Consider the following 20030-nt stretch of genomic DNA (forward strand, 5'->3'; position numbering starts at 1 on the left):
GCACAGTTGTTAGGCATTGAGGAGGATGAAGAAATTGACATCTTAGGCGATGAAGAGATGGTGGTACATGACTCCATCTCCCTTCTCTTCCATCTTACTCTTACCAAGGAGGGGGAAGTGTTTCAGCATCCCTACTTCCACCACCAAGCATATCAAATCCATTTACAAGAAAAAATGACAACACACTTGTCTTATCTATTTCTTCTTATTGTTTTTATGGGTTATAGGCACATTATATGCATATACATGTGTATGAACTGTATGTGTTGAGGACGTATCTCAAGCTAATTACATTATTCCTTAAGGGTATTAATTCCTCTTTATAAGTCGTTTCGCTATAAGTTGCATTATTTAAGCATGTAACCTGGACTTATAACAGCAACCTGCTGTCCTGAGTGTTCAGTCAATAAGGGATCGAACATAACAAGGAGATGCTTTCAAGACCCCAGGGATTGAGATGCACCTATTGTTGACCTGCTAGGAAAAGTAAGGACTGGTATAGCCCAAAGATTGTTTGGGTGGCTAACAGACTATCGATGTCAAAAAGCTGGCACCCAATTGAGCACCAGCAAGTTCCTCTCTCTCTGGAGACAAAGGGAGTTAACACAATGAATCGCACTTCTGGGCACCCCAAGAACTCCTTCACGATTCCATATAGAATATCATGAAAGCCCATACTTCCTGCTACTCATCATAAAACATGACTTTAAATGTATAATCTTATAATAATGAGAATTGTGATGAATTGTTCTCCATGTCTACAGGATTTAGGACCAGGAATAATGGTCTTACTAAGTGCAAAGGAGATTTACATTGAATATTAGGAAATACTTTCAAACTGCAAGGAAAATTAAGCTCTGTAATGTTATGTTAACATAGCAGCATTATTTTGAAATAAGCTATTCAGGAAGAGATTTTCTGGAATTCTGACCACTTATTTATAATGGCACCTGAAAGTGAAACTAGGCAGGTACGTGGCATTTTTGTAATGAATTGGGAACAGGGGAATTTTGAAGTCAGGGTTTCCTTTTGAAGTGCTGGCATCTACACGGCTCTTCCACTTTCAAAATGACCCCACTTTGAAGTCCGCATCTCACGGGACTAGGTAAATGGGGCATGGGATATCTGCGGATTTACATACCCCTCCAAAAGGGAGGGGGTGTGTAGACATGCCGCTGATGCAGAAACTGCAGAACACAAACCATCAAAGAAGAAAATTAACCTTCTGCCAGTAGCATCTGACTCAGATGATGAAAATGAACATGAGTTGATCCGTACTGTTTTGGATTGGTATCGAGCAGAACCCGTCATCAGCATGAATGTGTGCCTCTGGAATGGTGACTGAAGCATGAAGTGACATATGAATCCTTTGCACATCTGGAATGTAAATATCTTGCAACATCTGCTACAACAGTGCCATGCGAAGTCCCATTCTCATGTTCTGTTGACATTGTAAACAGAAAGTAGGCAGCATTATCTTCTGCAAAAGTAAACAAACTTTTGGACTGAGTGGCTCCATAGGCGCTGCAAACGATTTGTTCTGTTTTTGAACGCAGCTACTTTTGTGCATAACTCTACATTAGTGAGTTCTATTTTCATGATAAAGAGATTGCACTACAGTACTTATAATGGGGGAATTGAAAAATACTATTCATCATTTTACAGTGCAAGCATTTGTAATAAACTGAGCACTGTATACTTGTATTCAGAGAGATAGACATCGAGCTGGACAACTGGGAAGAACTAGCAGACGACCGCAGCAGATGGAGGCAGGGGTTACACAAGGGCCTTCAGAAGGGCGAGATGAGGATCAGACAGCTAGCAGAGGAGAAGCAAGTGCACAGAAAGCACACTAAGGACTTGCCAGACACCCACCACATCTGCAAGAGATGCAGCAAGGACTGTCACTCTCATGTGGGCCTTCATAGTCACAGTAGATGCTGTAAATGAAGTCCTCAATTGAAACTATAAAGGGCGCGATCCACAGTCTAATTGAAATGTAGAGAACACCCCAAATATTTAAACTAATGGTATCCTATTATTAAAAATAGGATTGATCACAAGTAATTTTAATTGCTAGACAGCCCTACAATTTAGACATCTTAAGCTCTGCTGAATGTGAATTATGGAAGGCCCCAGGCCATGTGAGCACACACAAAGTTTTTTGCCACTTCTTTTTTCTTAGAAAATGCAGCTCCCATTTTAATACGTTACCATCTGAGTGTCAGAAAATACACATCTATACCAGTGCTCTACAAAGCAGATGACCCAAGTTTTCAGGAACTACTGACCCAAATGATTTACAAACCAGGTAAGCATGTGTTTTCTCTGCTGTCAATGAAAGGACTGGAGTAACTCCCATTATCTCTGAGTTTTCTTTTACTGAAGTTCCATCTTTGTTTATAGTCTCACAGGGCAGCCACGTTAGTCTGTACCTTCACAAATAACAAGCTGTTCTGTAGCACCTTACAGACTAACAAATGTCATTAGGTCATGACCTTTTGCAGGTAGAACACACTTCCTCAGAGGACTGAAATGGAAAAACAGAATACAGGGTTTATATAGCAGGGAGAGAACAAAAGCAGGGAAATGGGTTACCTGTCGCTAGTACGACCAGTTAATAGAGCAAACTAAGACCTGGGCTACACTAGGGATCAAAGTCAATCCCAGATATGCAGTTCTAGCCACACCATTAACATAGCTAGAGTTGACATATCAGGATTGACTTTGTACCCTGGTGTAGATCAGGGCTCTTCAGGCTCATGCCAACTTCCCTTACTCCATGCAGAATGTGGCATACCAGAGTCAACAGCCCAGCCCAGAGAGATCTATTTTGCCACACCTTCACTGATGCAGCAAAATCGAACTCTGGTGGATTGATTGCAGCATTTCAAACCCACAGTAAGTAATGAAATACCTTATGTAGGATGTGTCCCATTCCCGTGAATATCAAACATGGGGTAATTGACCTTGTAATGCACAAGACAGTTATCTATTCAGGCCTAGGTTAAACATGTCAAATTTGTAAACAAATTCCAATTCAGATGTTTCCTTCCATAATCTTGTGGTAAAATTTTTTGTAGAATGGTTACTTTTAATTGCATTATTGCATGTCTAGGGAGGTTAAAATGTTACCCTGTAGGCTTATGTAACAGAGAGAAAGCCGTGCTAGTCTATATATTATCAAAACAAAAAAGCAGTCCAGTAGCACTTTGAAGACTAACAAAATAATTTATTAGGTGATGACCATTCGTGGGACAGATCCACTTCTTCAGATCATAGCCATACCAGAACAGACTCAATATTTAAGGCACAGAGCACAAAAAATAGTAATCAAGGTTGACAAATCAGAAAAATATTATCAAGGTGAGCAAATCAGAGAATAGAGGGGCAGAAGGTGGGGAGAGGTCAAGAATTAGATTAAGCCAAGTATGCAAAAGAGCCCCTATAATGGCCTAAAAAATTCCCATCCCAGTTCTAAACACATATTAATGTGTCAAATTTGAATATAAGAGTTCAGGAGCCTCTCTTTCAGAAGCGTTTTTGTAGACTCGTGTGTATTCCAGTTCCTGATGTCAGGATTTGTCCATTCATCCTTTGGCACAGAGACTGTCCTATTTGTCCTTTATACATGGCGGTGGGTGGGAATTGCTGGCATATATTACATTAGTGCACAGGCTCTCAAACTGCAGTCAATGGAACACTAGTGGTCTGCAGGTGCTTTGTGGGTTCTTGCTCAACACATTCCCACTTGGGGTTGGGGGGAGAACACCAAGCAACAAAGACTGAGTCCCAGTGATGGGGGTAAGGACAAGAAGGGGACACCCAGCACCACACGCACCTGGAGGAACCACAAACCTGAGATTGGTATTACGGGGCTGGGGAGAGTCACTCAAATCCAGTTCTCACCATGAGCAGCCTGGCACCAAGTAGAAGGGCTGAGGAGGGAGCCTGGCTAGGTGGCTGCAAGTAGCCCAACGGCAAAAACCCAGCGTGGTCTCCAACATGTGTCCTGGTGCGGCTGGGGAGTGACTGGCTGCCCACTGAGTGTCCCTCGTTCTGGGGGTCACCCGACTGCCCCTGATTTCCCATCTCTGCCCCCATGCTATGCCCTCCTTTCCCCTCCCCCTTTACTGCGGCACGTGCCACCTGCTGTGCCCAAATTTCCCTTCCCCACCCTGCACGCTCCAGTGACTACCACCTGCTGTGCCCCAACTTCCCCTCTCTGCCCTCATGCTCCAGGGACCAACCCCCCATTTCCCCTCTCAGCCCCTCATTCAGCGCATTGTGCTCTGGTCTCCCCTCCGACCACTCCTATGCTCCAGGGACAAACTCACTAGCCTGAGCCTGAGCCTGCTCCCTCGCTCCCAGCCGGGCCTCAGCTGCGCTGTGTAGAGTGAGAACAGGAAACCCCCTGCCGCTCACCAAGCCCCTGCTAGCCCAGCGCCCGACTGAGCATGGCCAAGGGCGCGCGCACAGACCTCCTCCCGCCCGCCGTCCGGTCACGTGCGCACTCTGACCCCGCCCCTTTTCCCCGCGCCGCCGCCGCCGCGAGCGCACCCCTGCGCGTCGGTGAAGTGGAGCCGGCGCGGCTCCGCCCCCCTCTTTCTCCAAGATGGCGGAGTACGACCTGACCACCCGCATCGCGCACTTCTTGGACCGGCACCTGGTCTTCCCGCTGCTCGAGTTCCTGTCTGTCAAGGAGGTATGTGGGGCCCGGGGCCGACACGTGCGAGGCAGAAGTCAGCCCTCGGCCCGCTCCTTCTCGGGGGAGGCCGAGCCGCCCGGCTGCCATCCGCCTCCCCCAGGCTCCGGCCTGAGCGATGGGCCTGTCGCACAGGCCGCGTAGCGCCGGGCGGCGCGCAAGGCGGCCGGGAAGAGCTGTCTTGCATCCTCCGTGGCCTAGGCCTCCCCCCGCTGGTCGCGGGCCGGAGCTCCATCCCCTCCCCTGCGCCTGCGCCTGTGCCGGCATGGCTCCGACTCCCCATCACACCACAGGCAGGGGAGATCTCTCGTCATGCGTCGTTCGTAGCCTGTAAACCACCTTGTGGCTCGGCGGCCTAAACTCTGATTCGTCTGCACTGATGTCCCCGTGTGTAGAGGAACGTAATTCTTTGGGGAAGAGTCCAGGTGTTTTTTGTAAAGCGACATCAGGATTTACAGTCTGCGAGTGTTGTGGGGACAAGGGCTCAACAAGCATGTGGTGTGGACTGGACTGTGGATATAGTGTACTTAGATTTTCAGACAGCCTGTGGCAAAGGTTTCTCATCAAAGGCTCTTAAGGAGAATAATCTGTAGTAGTCTAAAACCAAGCTCTTTTTATGGACTGGCTTGGTTAGGTAAGGAAATTAGATAGGAATAGCTGGTCAGTTTTTAAAATGGAGCAAGGTAGCATCGCCTAGACATTGTTCCCCAGGGGTTTATAGTAGGACCAGTCCAATTCAGTATATTTACAGATGATCTGGAAGAGGGGGAAACAGATGATTCAAAACTCCTTAGATAAGTCCAAAGCAGACTGGTAAGAGCTACAAATTGCTCTCACAAAACAGGGCGGTTAGTTAGGCTGATGAAATTCAGTATTGATAAATGCAAAGTAAAGTATGTTGGATACCACAGTCTCAACTATGTATATAAAAGAATATCTATAATAACTACTAACACTGAGAAAACAAAACAGCAGTCATGTAGCACTTTAAAGACTAACAAAATAATTTATTAGGTGATGAGATCTGAAGAAGTGAGTCTGTCCCGTGAAAGCTTATCACCCAATAAATTTATTAGTCTTTGAAGGCTACCTGACTGCTGTTTTGTTTTGTTAGAATACAGACTAACACGGCAACTTCCCTGTTACTGTTAACGCTTAGGAAAGATCTTGGATACTTCTCTGAAAACACCTTTACAATGTGTAACAGTAGTTTAAAAAAAAACTGTCAGAATATTGGAGTGAATTGAGAAAGGGATGGATAATTAGAAAAATACTACATTATCTCTATATAAATCTATAGTATAGCCACGTAATGAATAGAGCTTATAGTTGGGCAACAAAAGTTATTAGAGGTATGAAACAGTTTCCACAGGAGGGGAAATTAAAAAGTCAGGGAATCTTTAGCTTGGAAAAGAGACAAATAAGGAGGAATATGACAAAGTTATATAAAATCATGAGAAAATGTTTGTTTAATAGAAGAACCATGGATCACCAAATAAAATTAATAGGCTTTAATTAGGTTTAAAACAAAAAGTATTTTTCATTTTGTGTACAGTCAACCTGTGGAATTCTTGCCAAGACTATACCAGGGGTCAAAAAGGATAGAATCATAGAGTTGGAAGAGACCTCATGTGATCATCAAGTCCAGCTTTTTGCTGAAAGCAGGACCAATCCCAGCTAAATCATGTGAGCCAGGTCTTTGTCAAGGGTGGATTTAGAGACCTCTAGGGGAGGAGATTCTACCAGCTCTCTAAGTAACCCATTTCAGAGCTTAACCACTTGCCTAGTGAAGAAGGTTTCCTAATATTCAGCCTCAAACTCCCTCACTGCAACACAAGACCATTTTTGTGTCATTCATCACCACTGAGAACAGCCTCTCTCCATCCTCTTTGGAACCACTCTTTAGGTAGTATAAGGCTGCTCTCAAATCCCCCTATCACTTCTCTGAAGACTAAATAAATCCAAATTTCTCAGCCTCTCCTCCTAAGTTATGTGCTTCAGCCCCATAATAATTTTTGTTGCCCTTTGCTCCAGTGTGGCCGCATCCTTTCTGTAATGGGGAGGCCCTGGAGTTGGACACACTATTCCAGGCGCAGCCTCACCAACGCTGAATAAACAGGAGTAATCACTTCCTTAGATTTGTTGACAGTGCTCCCACTAATGCAGCCCAATATGTCATTAGACTTCTTGGCTACAAGGGCACCCCGTTGACTGTAAGAGCTGTGCACTCCGTCTGCATCAAATAAAAGTACTGCTATGGTTCAATCAGCACGCTTTGCCACTGTAGGTATACAAGCACAATTAGCAATACTATCCTACCCCTGGCAGACTGTCTTGGTTACAACAGTCTTGCAGCACACTGACATGGATGAGGGCCCCCTCAGTTTTGGTAGTTACTGTGGTAGGGCTCAGCATGCACAGAGTGCATGTGAGGCTATACTGAACAAGGCAGCTTGCTGTTTTGAACAGAATACTTCCGTGCCTTCATGACCTTTCACCCTTTGGGCGTGTAAAGTTATATCAGCAGAGGCAGAGTGGCAAGTTTTTTCATGATGGCATGTCCCCATCCAATACCAGACAAAAACAAGTGTGGTTTCATGTGTGTACTGGGTTTTCATCTGACAGTGTTAATTACTAATGTTAGAAAAGAATGACTGTCCAGTTTAAAATTGGACAAATGGCTTGCCTACTCTTTGGCGTTCCCTGAATTCAGGGCACCAGTACAAATTTACTCCCTTTTGACCCCTCTAATAAGCTCTGATGGCAACACTAGTTTAGCTTTCCTTGACAACACACGTTAATTTAAAACAAAACTACAGCTACCTACAAAAACTAACACTGCTATCTCTCTGTTGCTTAGCTACCTACAAAATTTTCTAAAATGTTTAACATCTGTAGGTTAGCCTTTTTCCTTCATAGAGATTAGTTTATGCTAATAGTTAATCTAGTCACAAGAAAGTTGGCAGACTCCATGGAATAAGTATTCCCATTGCAGTCAGTGGAAGTTTTTGATGTAATGACTTTTATTTTTTAGAAAAACCATAGTTTTTAAAATAATACAAAAAGTCCATATTCTAAGTGTTAATTTGTGAAACATAAACATGCATATTGTCGAAAATATAGAGCTTGCAATTCTGTAGAAAAATGCTACATAAGTCCACAGAGGAGTAACTGGTTAGTTCTTACTTATGTTTTTGTGTATTTTTAGGTGTCATAGTATTTTGTGTATTTCTTTCAATACCTAGCTTGTTGAGAAATTAGTAAGGAGGAAAATGACAAAGTCATGTAAAGAATTTATGTAGTAGACAAGTCCAAGTACATTAAAAATATGCTTAGCTGATCCTAATGCGGCCTGACAAAGTTTTAAATTTAGCATTGTTGTTTCTGATGTTATTTCCATATTTGTCCACATTTTTGATACAACAAACTGCAGTGTAGCCTCCATGCAGCTATAAATTAAGGGTAAAAGGGAAATTTAGCTCCTCAGCTGTTGCTGAAAAATATAACTTAGGCTGCATAAAGTTTCTAACTGGAGTTTAGTTGCAGGCATGGAAGTAGGTAAACAAGCTATGAGAGTGCCAAATAATTAAACAACATTTAAAGTTTGTAAAATATTTACCTACAAATTTATCTACAGCCAGAGAACACTATTATGTGACAAATCTGACTTGGCAGTTCTATTTGAGATGCACTGTTACCTTACTAAATGGTCTTGAGATACCTGGTATGCTATCTATTAAAGGTTAGGACTTCAAATTCTCTGGTAGTCCACATTCAGTTACAGTCCATAGCCAAAAATGTTTTACTTGAAAATTAGTGTAATTTTTGCATGTTGAAGTTATCACAACATTTCAGCCTTATCAATGTAAATGGAATGTAAATTATCAAATCAGATAAAATTTCAAGGGTCATCCAGCTGACTCTTCTTTCATGGTAAAATATTTAACATTTTGCAAGTGCAATACAATGTGCATGATGTCATGTTGCCATCCTTGGAGTTAGAATAGGCTATTGTCTCCTGCTCGTTAGAGAGAATTTTGGAGATCTTTGAAAAACAACTTAATGTCAAATATGAGGTCCTATTATTGCTACCTTATTCATAAATAAGCAGAGCTATCTTTAAATGGTAATATGATGTTTTATTTAAAGAGTATTTTACTATGTTGTGAAATATTTCAACATTTTTTTCAGATCTACAATGAAAAAGAATTACTTCAAGGAAAATTGGACCTTCTTAGTGATACCAACATGGTGGATTTTGCTATGGATGTGTACAAAAACCTTTATTCAGATGAGATTCCCCATGGTAAGCTTGTTCATAAGTGGGTTTTGAACTCAAGAGTTTTGGTCACTGCTTGAATGAATGAAATTGTAACAGTTTTGTCAAACAGCTGGTAATTTTACTGTCTCAAAACTATCTCTAGTGTTAGTTTTTTGTTTAATTTTTGTCTTTTCCTTTTGATCGCTCTTCATGAGGCATCGTATTCTGCTATGGTTCTGAAGAACAATTAATAATTGGTAATAATTTATATGCAATACTTTGAACCTATTAAATAAAAATATCAGTATTTAATTTAAGGAAAAATGATTAAGGAAAGCAAGTGCCTTGTTTAAAAGAGGTCATTGTCATTAAATCTTGTATTTTGTTTCATTTAATAAAATTCTGAAGAGTTTTAAAGTGGTATGCAAGAATGCTTCATGACTCATAGGCTGCGTCTACACGTGCACGCTACTTCGAAGTAGCGGCAGTAACTTCGAAATAGTGCCCGTCGCGGCTACACGTGTTGGGCGCTATTTCGAAGTTGAAATCGACGTTAGGCGGCGAGACGTCGAAGTCGCTAACCCCATGAGGGGATGGGAATAGCGCCCTACTTCGACGTTCAACATCGAAGTAGGGACGTGTAGACGATCCGCGTCCCGCAACATCGAAATAGCGGGGTCCTCCATGGCGGCCATCAGCTGGGGGGTTGAGAGATACTCTCTCTCCAGCCCTTGCGGGGCTCTGTGGTCACCGTGTGCAGCAGCCCTTAGCCCAGGGCTTCTGGCTGCTGCTGCTGCAGCTGGGGGTCCGTGCTACATATACAGGGTCTGCAACTAGTTGTTGGCTCTGTGTATCTTGCACTGTTTAATGAAAGTGTGTCTGGGAGGGGCCCTTTAAGGGAGCGACTTGCTGTTGAGTCCGCCCCGTGACCCTGTCTGCAGCTGTGCCTGGCTCCCTTATTTCGATGTGTGCTACTTTGGCGTGTAGACGTTCCCTTGCTGCGCCTATTTCGATGTTGGGCTGAGCAACGTCGAAGTTGAACATCGACGTTGCCAGCCCTGGAGGACGTGTAGACGTTATTCATCGAAATAGGCTATTTCGATGTCGCTACTTCGAAATTAGCTATTTCGATGTAGCGTGCACGTGTAGACGTAGCCATAAAGGTTTAGGGATTACCATAACTCCCTGTGGTGCTTTAACATTGGTTATGTAGTTATTCTTTGCCCATGAAAATATTATGTTGAACAATAAGATATGTTGGGGTGCAGTACTCAAATTTTAATTTAAAACATTCAAACCTGAAAACTGTAAGTATGAGGTATGTCCATTATAGTACTTCATATGAATTGCAGGTCATCTGTGATTGAGGTTTAATCTCACATGAAGAAGTTCAAAGATATGGTTCCTAGACCATATGTAAAAACATAAGCAGAGGTGTCAAATACAGTCTGTGACAAGGGCAGGATTATCCTTTCATCCAGGCTGTGTTTACATTAGCCCCAGAACTTCGAAAGGGACATGATAATGAATCTAATCAAAATATTCTAATGAGGCACTGTCATGATTATGCAGCATCTCCTTAGCATAATGGCGGCCGCGGCACTTCAAAAGTGCTGCTTTCGATCACACGTGGCTCGTCTAACCCTATTTGGTTATAGGAATAAGGGGATTTCGAAGTGTGCGAGAAAGGACCCCATGTAGATGAGCTGTGCGCAATCGAAAGCGGCACTTTTGAAATGACATGGCCATCGTTATGCTAATGAGGTGCTGCATATTCATGGAAGCGCCTTACTAGCACTGTTAGATTAGGTTCATTATCATGCTCCTTTCAAAGTTCTGGGGCTAGTGTAGACATAGCCCCAGTGTCCAGGAGTAGGGACTAGAGATAAATTAGTTAATCTTTGCACTTCATAAATGTTACCTATAAAAACTGTTTAGGGATTATTAAGTTTCCGTAGTTGGGTGCTCAAAAGATAGGAATTACTTTTAGCCTTTTCAGGATCATATAAAACTTATTGTACAAGGTCTGTGCTTTGTTATGCAAGATGAACAGCAAGTGAGTCAGTGAGTAGCCAAAAGAGAATGTGGTCTTGTGTCTAAGGCTGGGATCAAAGATGGATTCTATTCCTGGCTCTGCACAAATGTTGCTTTTGATATTACGCAAGAATGTTGTCATAGAAACATACTAGGGAAGAAAATTAATGTATGAGCAGTCAGTTGTGACATTTCCTAACTTTAGAGCACCTGACTCAGCAATCTTAACATTTTATTGAACTTTATCTTACTTTTATTTAATATTTTGATTCAGAGTACAGCAGACCATTTCACCTGATGTGCAGTTTTCTAGTTAGATAATTTTTGTTTCACTTTAATATCTTGCATATATTCTTATATGATTCCTTGAAGTTGAATTCATATCTGAAAGAAAGCTGAGGGGATAAGTTTGGTTGCTGGTAAACCTCTGCTGGCATTGCACACACGGTCCAGCTCTACATTACATAACTTTTTTATACATCTTACTTCCTTCCCCCCCAGTTATCCTTTTATTTGCGTTTTTTAGAGTATGTGGTATATTCTTGACTAGGGATGTTAATGTCCAACTGGTTAACCAGTAGAGGTTGGAGCAGCGTCCTAGGGGCAGGGAGTTGAATTATGGCTCACTAATTAAACAGGATTTTATATCCCTTTCTTGATACCTATTCAGTGATGCTACTATAGTGCTTGTGATAATTTGCAATACAAAATGGCTGTGTCTACACTGGCAAGTTGTGTCAACAGAAGGGGCCTTCTGTCAGCAGAACTCAGGGAGCATCCACGCTCATAAAGCCTTCTGTCAACAAAGTCTGAGCAGACCTCTGCTTTTGCCTCGACAGTATTATCCCTCAAAAATTTGAGGCATAACACTTTCGAGAGAATTCTGTTAATACAAGTATATTGTGGGCACTTCTGTCGACAGAGGGGGCTTCTGGTTCTCCGGGCAGCCATGTTCACAGAGCTTCAAGCCAGCCATTCTATCGACAGAGGGCAGGGCAGTCTGGCTGTTCTCTATTGACAGAGTAGATTCCTCTGTTGATCTGCTTTTGTGTGTGTAGATGCAGTCTGTTGACAGAGTTTCTGTTGGTATAACTCTGTCTACAGATGTTACAGTTGACAGTGCTCTAGCGTAGATGTAGCCAATTTCTTCCGTGCATGATGATTTAAATAATTGCAGAGAGGTAGCTGTTAGTCTGTATTTTCACAAAATGAAAAAAAAAGCAGTCATTTAGCACTTTAAAGATTAACCAAATAATTTATTCGGTAATGAACTTTCATGGGGCAGACCCATTATTTCAGATCTGGAAATGGTGCTGAGAGTAAACTGGGGTGATGAATCAGCACTCTGTGACTTGGTCTTAATAGAGATAGCAATTACCTTACGCATTACAAAGACAGCTTCCCTGCCTGTGGTATTTGTAGTGATCTCAGACAAGTCACTTAACTTAATAGATACTTTCAATAAGTAATTTTCTTCCCCCTCCTCACCACCCTTTGCTTCTTCCCAAGCTGATTTGTCAGTTTTCATTTTGTTTATTTTCTATTTCTCTGTTAAATAGTCATCATGCTAGTTCACTCTCAGTACTATTTCCAGATCTGGAGAAGTGAGTCTGCCCCACGAAAGCTCATCACCTAATTACTTTCAGTCTTTACAGTGCTACATGACTGTTTTTTTTTTTGTTTTGTGATGATTTAAATGTTAACTATCATTCATTTTTTCTAACAGTATAAAATTATAACACTTTAACATTTTCATTCGGAATAAAATTGAATAAATTTTTTTTAATTTCATTGAGGACTATTTGCTTGCTTGGTATTCTGTGCAAGATGCTTGACCTATCATGCATTAAGTGCTGCACTTCTGTTAACTTAATTTTCTCTCTCTACAGACGACTTTTATTATAGTTGTGTATATCAGTGTAGATTACATTCATTTACCGTGATGGTTTATGTATGGGCAATACTCACTGTCCCCTGAATAACTGTTGCCATGGTTACAGTTGAGTTGCATCCCTCAGAAACTTTACAATATTAACTAGTTTGTTAGAAATTTAGTGCAAATACATTAAATAAATGCATTTGCACCAATTTAATAATTATGCCACCTTTTTCTGTCCTTTAATTTATTTAACCGCAGGAATTGCAGAATAAATATGTTTTCATGTAATCAGCAACATAATTGAATGGTTTCTCTTTTTGCCCTTCCCCTCCCCATTTTTGTAATCACAAGTGTCATCTGAAGGCATGGAAAATTCCACCTTATTGAGTTACCATGTATCAGGCAAGTTATTTAGAGTGGGTTTTGAATTATGCACCATTACTGGTTCACCCACTAGACTTTATTCTCAAATTATGCACAGGATCATTCTTATAGGGATACAGCACTGGGGTTGATTAGAGTGGTTTTTGGGACAACTTCATTCTTCTCATTACCTTTGTCTCCTTGATAGATTGGGTGTTGGGTCCTCTTGTTCCATAAAGTTCTATACTCGGCTGATTCTTCTCAAACTTTGGCTGTTCTTTCCTGTTCCAAAGCATGGTTTCCTCCAGTTGATGATTAAAGGCTTCCTCTGTCACACATGGCAACAGTAGATATAAAACTGTACTGTTCTAAATAAGGTATTCTGCAGATTAGGCAGCCTATAAGCATCTTTCCTCCTTTTAAACTAATTTTTAACGAGTATTCTGTCAATTAGTGTTTGCTGAACAACACTCTAACCTAGAATGTCTGTAGAATCTCTTCTTGCATTACCTTTTACCTTTGTAACTTTGTCAGAAGCAAACAACCCTATCCAAAATATAGTTTCGTCCTTCATGGTGGATAAGAAGTCTTTTAAGTTCAAGACTGGGCTGTAAAACTCTTCGTAGAGATACGGGCGAGCTTAATAAAAAGCCACTTGTAAAATGAGTCATAGATTCCAAGGCTAAAAGGGACTAGGTTTTCATCTAGTCTGGTTCTCTGTATGATGCAGGACATGAACTCCCCCATCCTAAGGCATATTTTTTTAGAAGGCGGGGGGGCGGAATCCAATCTTGATTTTAAAATTGCTCATGATGGCTATTTCACCAGGACCCTGGGAAACTTGTTCGCAGATGTATGCTTAAGTTCCAGTTTGAATTTGTCTAGCTTCAACTTGTAGCCACTGGATCATTTCTCCACTAGACAAAAGATGCCAGTATTAGATATTTTAGAGACATTTTAGAGCTAAAATAGCCTCTAACTTTACTCAAGATTCTCCTGTTCATGCATCCTAGGTATGCATTAGCCACAAGCCCCCCCCCCCCCGCCTTTTTTTTTTTTTCCAGAGTTACTGCCTCCCAGAGTAGAGACCATGATCCTATAAACATACCCTGTATTGTTTAGTTCCAGATGTATACATATACATTTACCTGTATTAAAAATGCGTATTGTGTGCTTGGGGCCAATTTCCCAAGCAGCACAGATTATTCTGTATCAATTGCCTCTTTTCTTCATTATTACTATTCCCCCAGTTTTCATGTCCCTTGCAAACTTCATTTGCGAACATTGAGTTCCTCCAGATCATGAATAAAAATGTTAATGGCATAGGGCCAAGAATGATTCCTGTGGGACCCCATGAGATGCCCCTGTTAGTGATGACCCCCCCTTTTACAGTTATTTTGAGACTTATCAATTAGCTAGGTCGTGATTGATTTAATTACTGCCATGTTAATTTTATCCTTGTTTTTTAATCAAAATATCGTGTGGTACCAAATCAAATGCTGTACAGAAAAGTGTTATCTCCGTGCTATTAACCTTTTCCACATAAACTTGTAATTCGTCAAAAAATACTAAGGGAGTTTGGCAGGATCTTTTTTCCATAAACATATCTTATCTGTCATTAATAATATCTCACTACTGTAATTCTTTATTGATTGTTGTGGCACTTAATGTGATTTGACTGAGAAGACAAATGAGCTGAGATTTCTGGGTGCCAGGGTACCCTGTATTTTAGGTGATTCTACGTCAAATAACTACAGGCTGTTTGCTAAGGTGTTAACTTTTCCTTATATTTTCTCTAGCTTTACGTGAAAAGAGGACAGCTGTTGTTGCACAGCTGAAACAGCTTCAGTTAGAAACAGAGCCGATTGTCAAGATGTTTGAAGATCCAGAAACAACAAGACAAATGCAGTCCACTAGGTAATATTTTCTCTAATATTGTAATATGTAGGAATTCAGCTTCCCAGAAGCTTTGTTAGAACAGTGCATAAAGACTTTCTAAGCATTGTCATTTTGAAGCTGAAAAATCTTTGCTCCCATTTCCATGTTTCAGATGTGCATATTTATGCTGTAATATCTGGTGTATCAGTATGATGATATTCTGCTTCCCCTTAAGAATGTCCCCATATTTCTGAGAGAGAACTTATAGTTTGGGATGTTGACTTCTACAGTGGTTAAATATAAAATAAAGATAAATAATCTTTTAAGAACTGTTTTATCATAATATAAACATTTTTGTATTTAGATGATGAAATATGTAGGAAGCCTTTGAAATCATCCCTGAAAAGCCCAACAAATATTTTAATTTTCTGCTGTACTTTTTAAATAATATCTTCAAAGTAGAATGTTAAAGTACCATCCTTCCTGGCACATCACTGTCTATAATCACCTTTAGGCCGTGTCTACACTAGCCCCGAACTTCGAAACGGCCACATAAATGGCCATTTCGAAGTTTACTAATGAAACGCTGAAATACATGTTCAGCGCCTCATTAGCATGCGGGCGGCCATGGCACTTCAAAATTGACGTGGCTCGCTGCCGCGTGGCTCGTCCCGACGGGGTTCCTTTTCGAAAGGACACCACCTACTTCGAAGTCCCCTTATTCCCATCTGCTCACAGGAATAAGGGGACTTCGAAGTAGGTGGTGTCCTTTCGAAAAGGAACCCCGTCGGGACGAGCCACGCGGCAGCGAGCCACGTCAATTTTGAAGTGCCATGGCCGCCCGCATGCTAATGAGGCGCTGAATATGTATTTCAGCGCTTCATTAGTAAACTTCGAAATGGCCATTTATGTGGCCATTTCGAAGTTTGGGGCTAGTGTAGACATAGCCTTAGGGTGGCAAAAGTAACTTATTTGACAACTAAAAACATCAACCACTTTGAGGCACTTTTGTAAGTCTGCTAGCTTGAGAAATGACCCGGAGAATTCCAGCATATTTTCTCTTAGTGCAAAATGTTACATGCAACACCTGAATTAAGTTGTTCAATAGTTTGTTTTTTTAGATTTTTCAGAAAATTCCAGTACCTGAAATTGGCCCCTAGAAATCTTTCTTTATTTTAACATATCATTGTAACATTTGGCATGGACAGAATGGCAAGATAAATTTTCAGTTCTCTGATTAATCTTGAGTTGTTGAAATAGTTCTGGGCATAAAATGTAATTAATCACTAGTTTAAAAGAAAGCGCAAATATTCTCCTTACCCTATATGAAAAAGTGTTATTTCTTAAATCTACACCTCTTCTTGCAAAGATACCACAGTGTATAATGAAAAAAAAAAATATATTGACATAGCTAGTTTCTAAGATCTTTCTTCTGCAGTTGAATCTCCTGAGAGAGTTCCTTTGTACCTACATGGAGTCCCGTTAACCTCAATTAAGCTCAACGTGAACATGGGTTCCTACATGGATCTGCTTGCAGGGCCATAGCAAAGATTTATAATAAATAAGGCTGTGAGAAAATTATGGGGTGTGATTTCTGTTGTAGAAGCGTCAGCTTTCAACACTCAGGGCAACTAACAACTCAGTACAACTTTTTCCGCAGTGTCACTCACTCAAACTAGTCCTGACAGGTGTGTGGCAGGAACAGATTTCAATGACTGGTGTTGTGACTTGGTGAATGTGTTGGGGACAGAAGTGGAAAAGGAGGAAGGCGGGGGTTGTGTTCCCTGAGGTGTGGATCTGCCTTGCACATAGATCAGGCGTGCTGTGCCTGAGCATGTCCTGAAAGAATTTCACCTCTTATGGGTCCCAGTAAATGGGGCCAGGTGCATGTTGGATCTTGTGCCTTCTGCAGGATGTGCATCTGGAAAGGGGAGACTCCAAAGGTCTTTGAACCAGTGGTCAACTGTAAGATGTAGGGCTTTGGGTGTACCCCACTATGCTTCCAGGAATTGGGAGGAATGTGGGGTAGTATTCCTCCTGTTGTAGGATGAAGTCTCTGACACCAGCTTAACATCTAGTTACTTACAAAGTAGTAATTCAGGCCTTGCACCCTCCAGCAGCTCCCAGCCTTCTGCCCTGAAGGTCATCCTAGTTGCAAACCCCACTACATCTTTTTTTGATGGCACCTTTGCATCTTTGTGTGCTTACAGTGCATGGGGTTTTTTGTTATTTGGATTGAAAGGAGCAAAAATACAACCTTAATAATTGTGGCCAACTTCTGAAGCAAAACAAAAAATACAATTTTCTCCCAGCCTCATTAATAAATAATACCATTCTGAATCACTCTAAGAATTCTAGGAAACGTTAGGCTGTGTAAAGTATAATTAATAGGAGTTTACTAGAAGTGAAATTTAGTGGTGTTACATTCCAAAAGGAGTAGAATTTTGCTTTTTGAGCCTGCCTTTGTTCTCACATGAAACTTGGGCAGGTTGAATGTCAAGAAGTGACAAACTTAAAATGATTAAAATGTATTCATTTATACATACTACATTTATTTATTTATCATTTTTTATTATAAATTACTATAGGACATACAGGCTGCTTCTACACTGCCCCTCCCATTCGAAAGGGGCATGTAAAAACAGTGGATCAAAATGCTAATGAGGTGCTGATATGAATATTCAGTGTCTCATTTGCATAATGGCAGTCTCTCACTGCATCGAAAGTGCTGCTTTCGAAATGCAATCTAGCCTGTAGATGGGGTTCTATTGAAAAGAAACCCCACTTTCGAAAGCACCCTTCCTAATTTTTTTCCTGGAAGAAGGGAGCTTTCGAAAGTGGGGCTTCCTTTCAAAGGAACCCCATCTCCAAGGCTAATTGGAATTTCAAAAGCAACACTTTCAGCATGGTAAGTGGCTGCCATTATGCAAATGAAGCACTGAATATTCATGTCAGTGCCTTACTAGTGTTTTCAATCCACTGCATTTACATACCCCCTCACAAAGGGGTAGCCACACAGTTCCATAGTCACAGGTCAGAAGTCACACTAACTTGAACTTACTCCGTAGGAAATTGTTACTGGCCACTCTTGAATGTCTGCTGCCAAGGTGACCAAGACCCCCAATGTAATTTTGAGTTTTGAGGGCAGCAGTTCACCTGCTTTCCCAAACACTCATAGCTAAGGCGTGTGTTCTGTGCCTGTTCTGACTTTTCCCCCCGCAATGGTATGCTTCTCTTTGGCTACTGTGCCAGTCATAAAATCAACTAAAAAGCAGTTAAAATAGAACGCTCCTGAGGTTTTCCTAGGGCTTTAAATTACCCAAGTATATCTCCTTGATTGAGTTTGTGCTTTTAAAAAAAGTAGGGAATAGCTTTGTGATAATTCATACCACAGCCCTTCAGAGCTATTTTGTTTAACTGTCATTTTGTGTATTTAATTTTTATTTCAATTAGACAGCTAAAATACCTACTATTTAATTTGAGTTGTCTTCTTCAGGTGTGACTTGCCACAAGCTTTAGGGAGAAGCTCCATATGGTGTATCTGGTTAGAACTCCCAGTTAGAACTCACAAGTTGAGGGAGTTCTAACCAGATATTTGTGAGCTGTCTTTATATCAAGGAGTTTGCGTCTCCAAAGTACTGTAAAAATGTGCAAAGGATACTCTCCTTTTTACTAAAAGTTATAATAAGAAAATGGCATAGCCTCTTCCTTCTCTATTTGCACATCTTGATAGAATGTTTCTTTGATAACCTGTGAGTTGCTGGACACCACGTGTGCTGCCTTGAAAGGAATCCTATTTCTAGTACTTGACTTCCTATCGTTCCTCACTGCTTCAGAGCAGTTTTGAGGGATTTTTTCAGTTATCTCAGGAGTTGGAAGGTCACCAGGGCACCTGACTGCTTATATGTTCCCATGATGATGTATCCATGTCAAGGGAATGTCTGGACACTTTTTCGTAGAATCATATAGAATTCTAGGACTGGAAGGGACCTCAGGAGGTCATCTAGTCCAGCCCCCTGCCTAAAGCAGGATCAGCCCCAACTAAATCATCCCAGCCATGGCTCTGTCAAGCTGGGACTTAAAAACCTCTAGGGATGGAGATTCTACCGCCTCTTTTGGTAACGCATTCCAGTCCTTCACCACCGTCCTGGTGAAATAGTTTTTCCTAATAGCCAACCTACACCTCTCCCTTTGTAACTTCAGACCATTGCTCCTTGTCCTGCCATCTGTCACCGTTGAGAATAGTCTCTCTCCATCCTCTTTACAGCCCCTTTTCAGGAAGTTGAAATCACCCCTCAATCTTCTCTTCTGTAAACTAAATAAGCCCAAATCCCTCAGCCTCTCCTCATGGGTCATGTGTTTCAGCCCCCTAATCATTTTCGTTGTCCTCTGCAGAACCCTCTCCAGTGTGTCCACATTCTTTCTATACTGGGGGCCCAGAACTGGATGCAATATCCCAGGTGTGGCCTCACCAGTGCCAAGCAAAGCGGAAATATAACTTCTCTGGACCTGCTGGAAATGCTTCTTCTAATACACCCCAATAGGCAGTTAGCCTTCTTGGCTGCAAGGGCATGCTGTTGACTCACCCAGACTCTCATCCACTGTAATCCTCAGGTCCTTTTCTGCTGCACTGCTACTTAGCCAGTCAGTTCCCAGCCTGTAGTAGTGCTTCGGATTCTTCCATCCCAAGTGCAGGACTCTGCACTTCTCCTTGTTGAACCTCATGAAATTTCTTTTGGCCCAGTCCTCCAGTTTGTCTAGGTCACTCTGTACCCAACCTCCAACATATGTACCTGACCTCCTACCTTAATGTCATGTGCAGATTTGCTGAGGGTGCAATCCATCCCTTCATCCAGGTCATTAATAAAGATGTTAAACAGTACTGGCGCTAGAACTGATCCTTGGGGCAC

General features: G+C 41.5%; 1 protein-coding gene across 1 annotated transcript in view; it reads left to right on the forward strand.

Annotated features, from left to right (window-relative positions):
• Positions 1–4549: 4549 nt before the first annotated feature.
• EIF3E (eukaryotic translation initiation factor 3 subunit E) overlaps positions 4550–20030 on the forward strand; it is a 58896-nt gene continuing 43415 nt past the window's right edge. The window contains exons 1-3 of the mRNA XM_074986753.1: positions 4550–4705; positions 8897–9011; positions 15042–15159. Of these exons, the coding sequence (XP_074842854.1) occupies positions 4616–4705; positions 8897–9011; positions 15042–15159 (323 nt within the window). The 5' untranslated portion in view covers positions 4550–4615. The remainder of the gene's footprint in view (positions 4706–8896; positions 9012–15041; positions 15160–20030) is intronic.

This window comes from Carettochelys insculpta, chromosome 2 (assembly GCF_033958435.1).
Source record: "Carettochelys insculpta isolate YL-2023 chromosome 2, ASM3395843v1, whole genome shotgun sequence".
Classification (NCBI taxonomy): Eukaryota; Metazoa; Chordata; order Testudines; family Carettochelyidae; genus Carettochelys; species Carettochelys insculpta.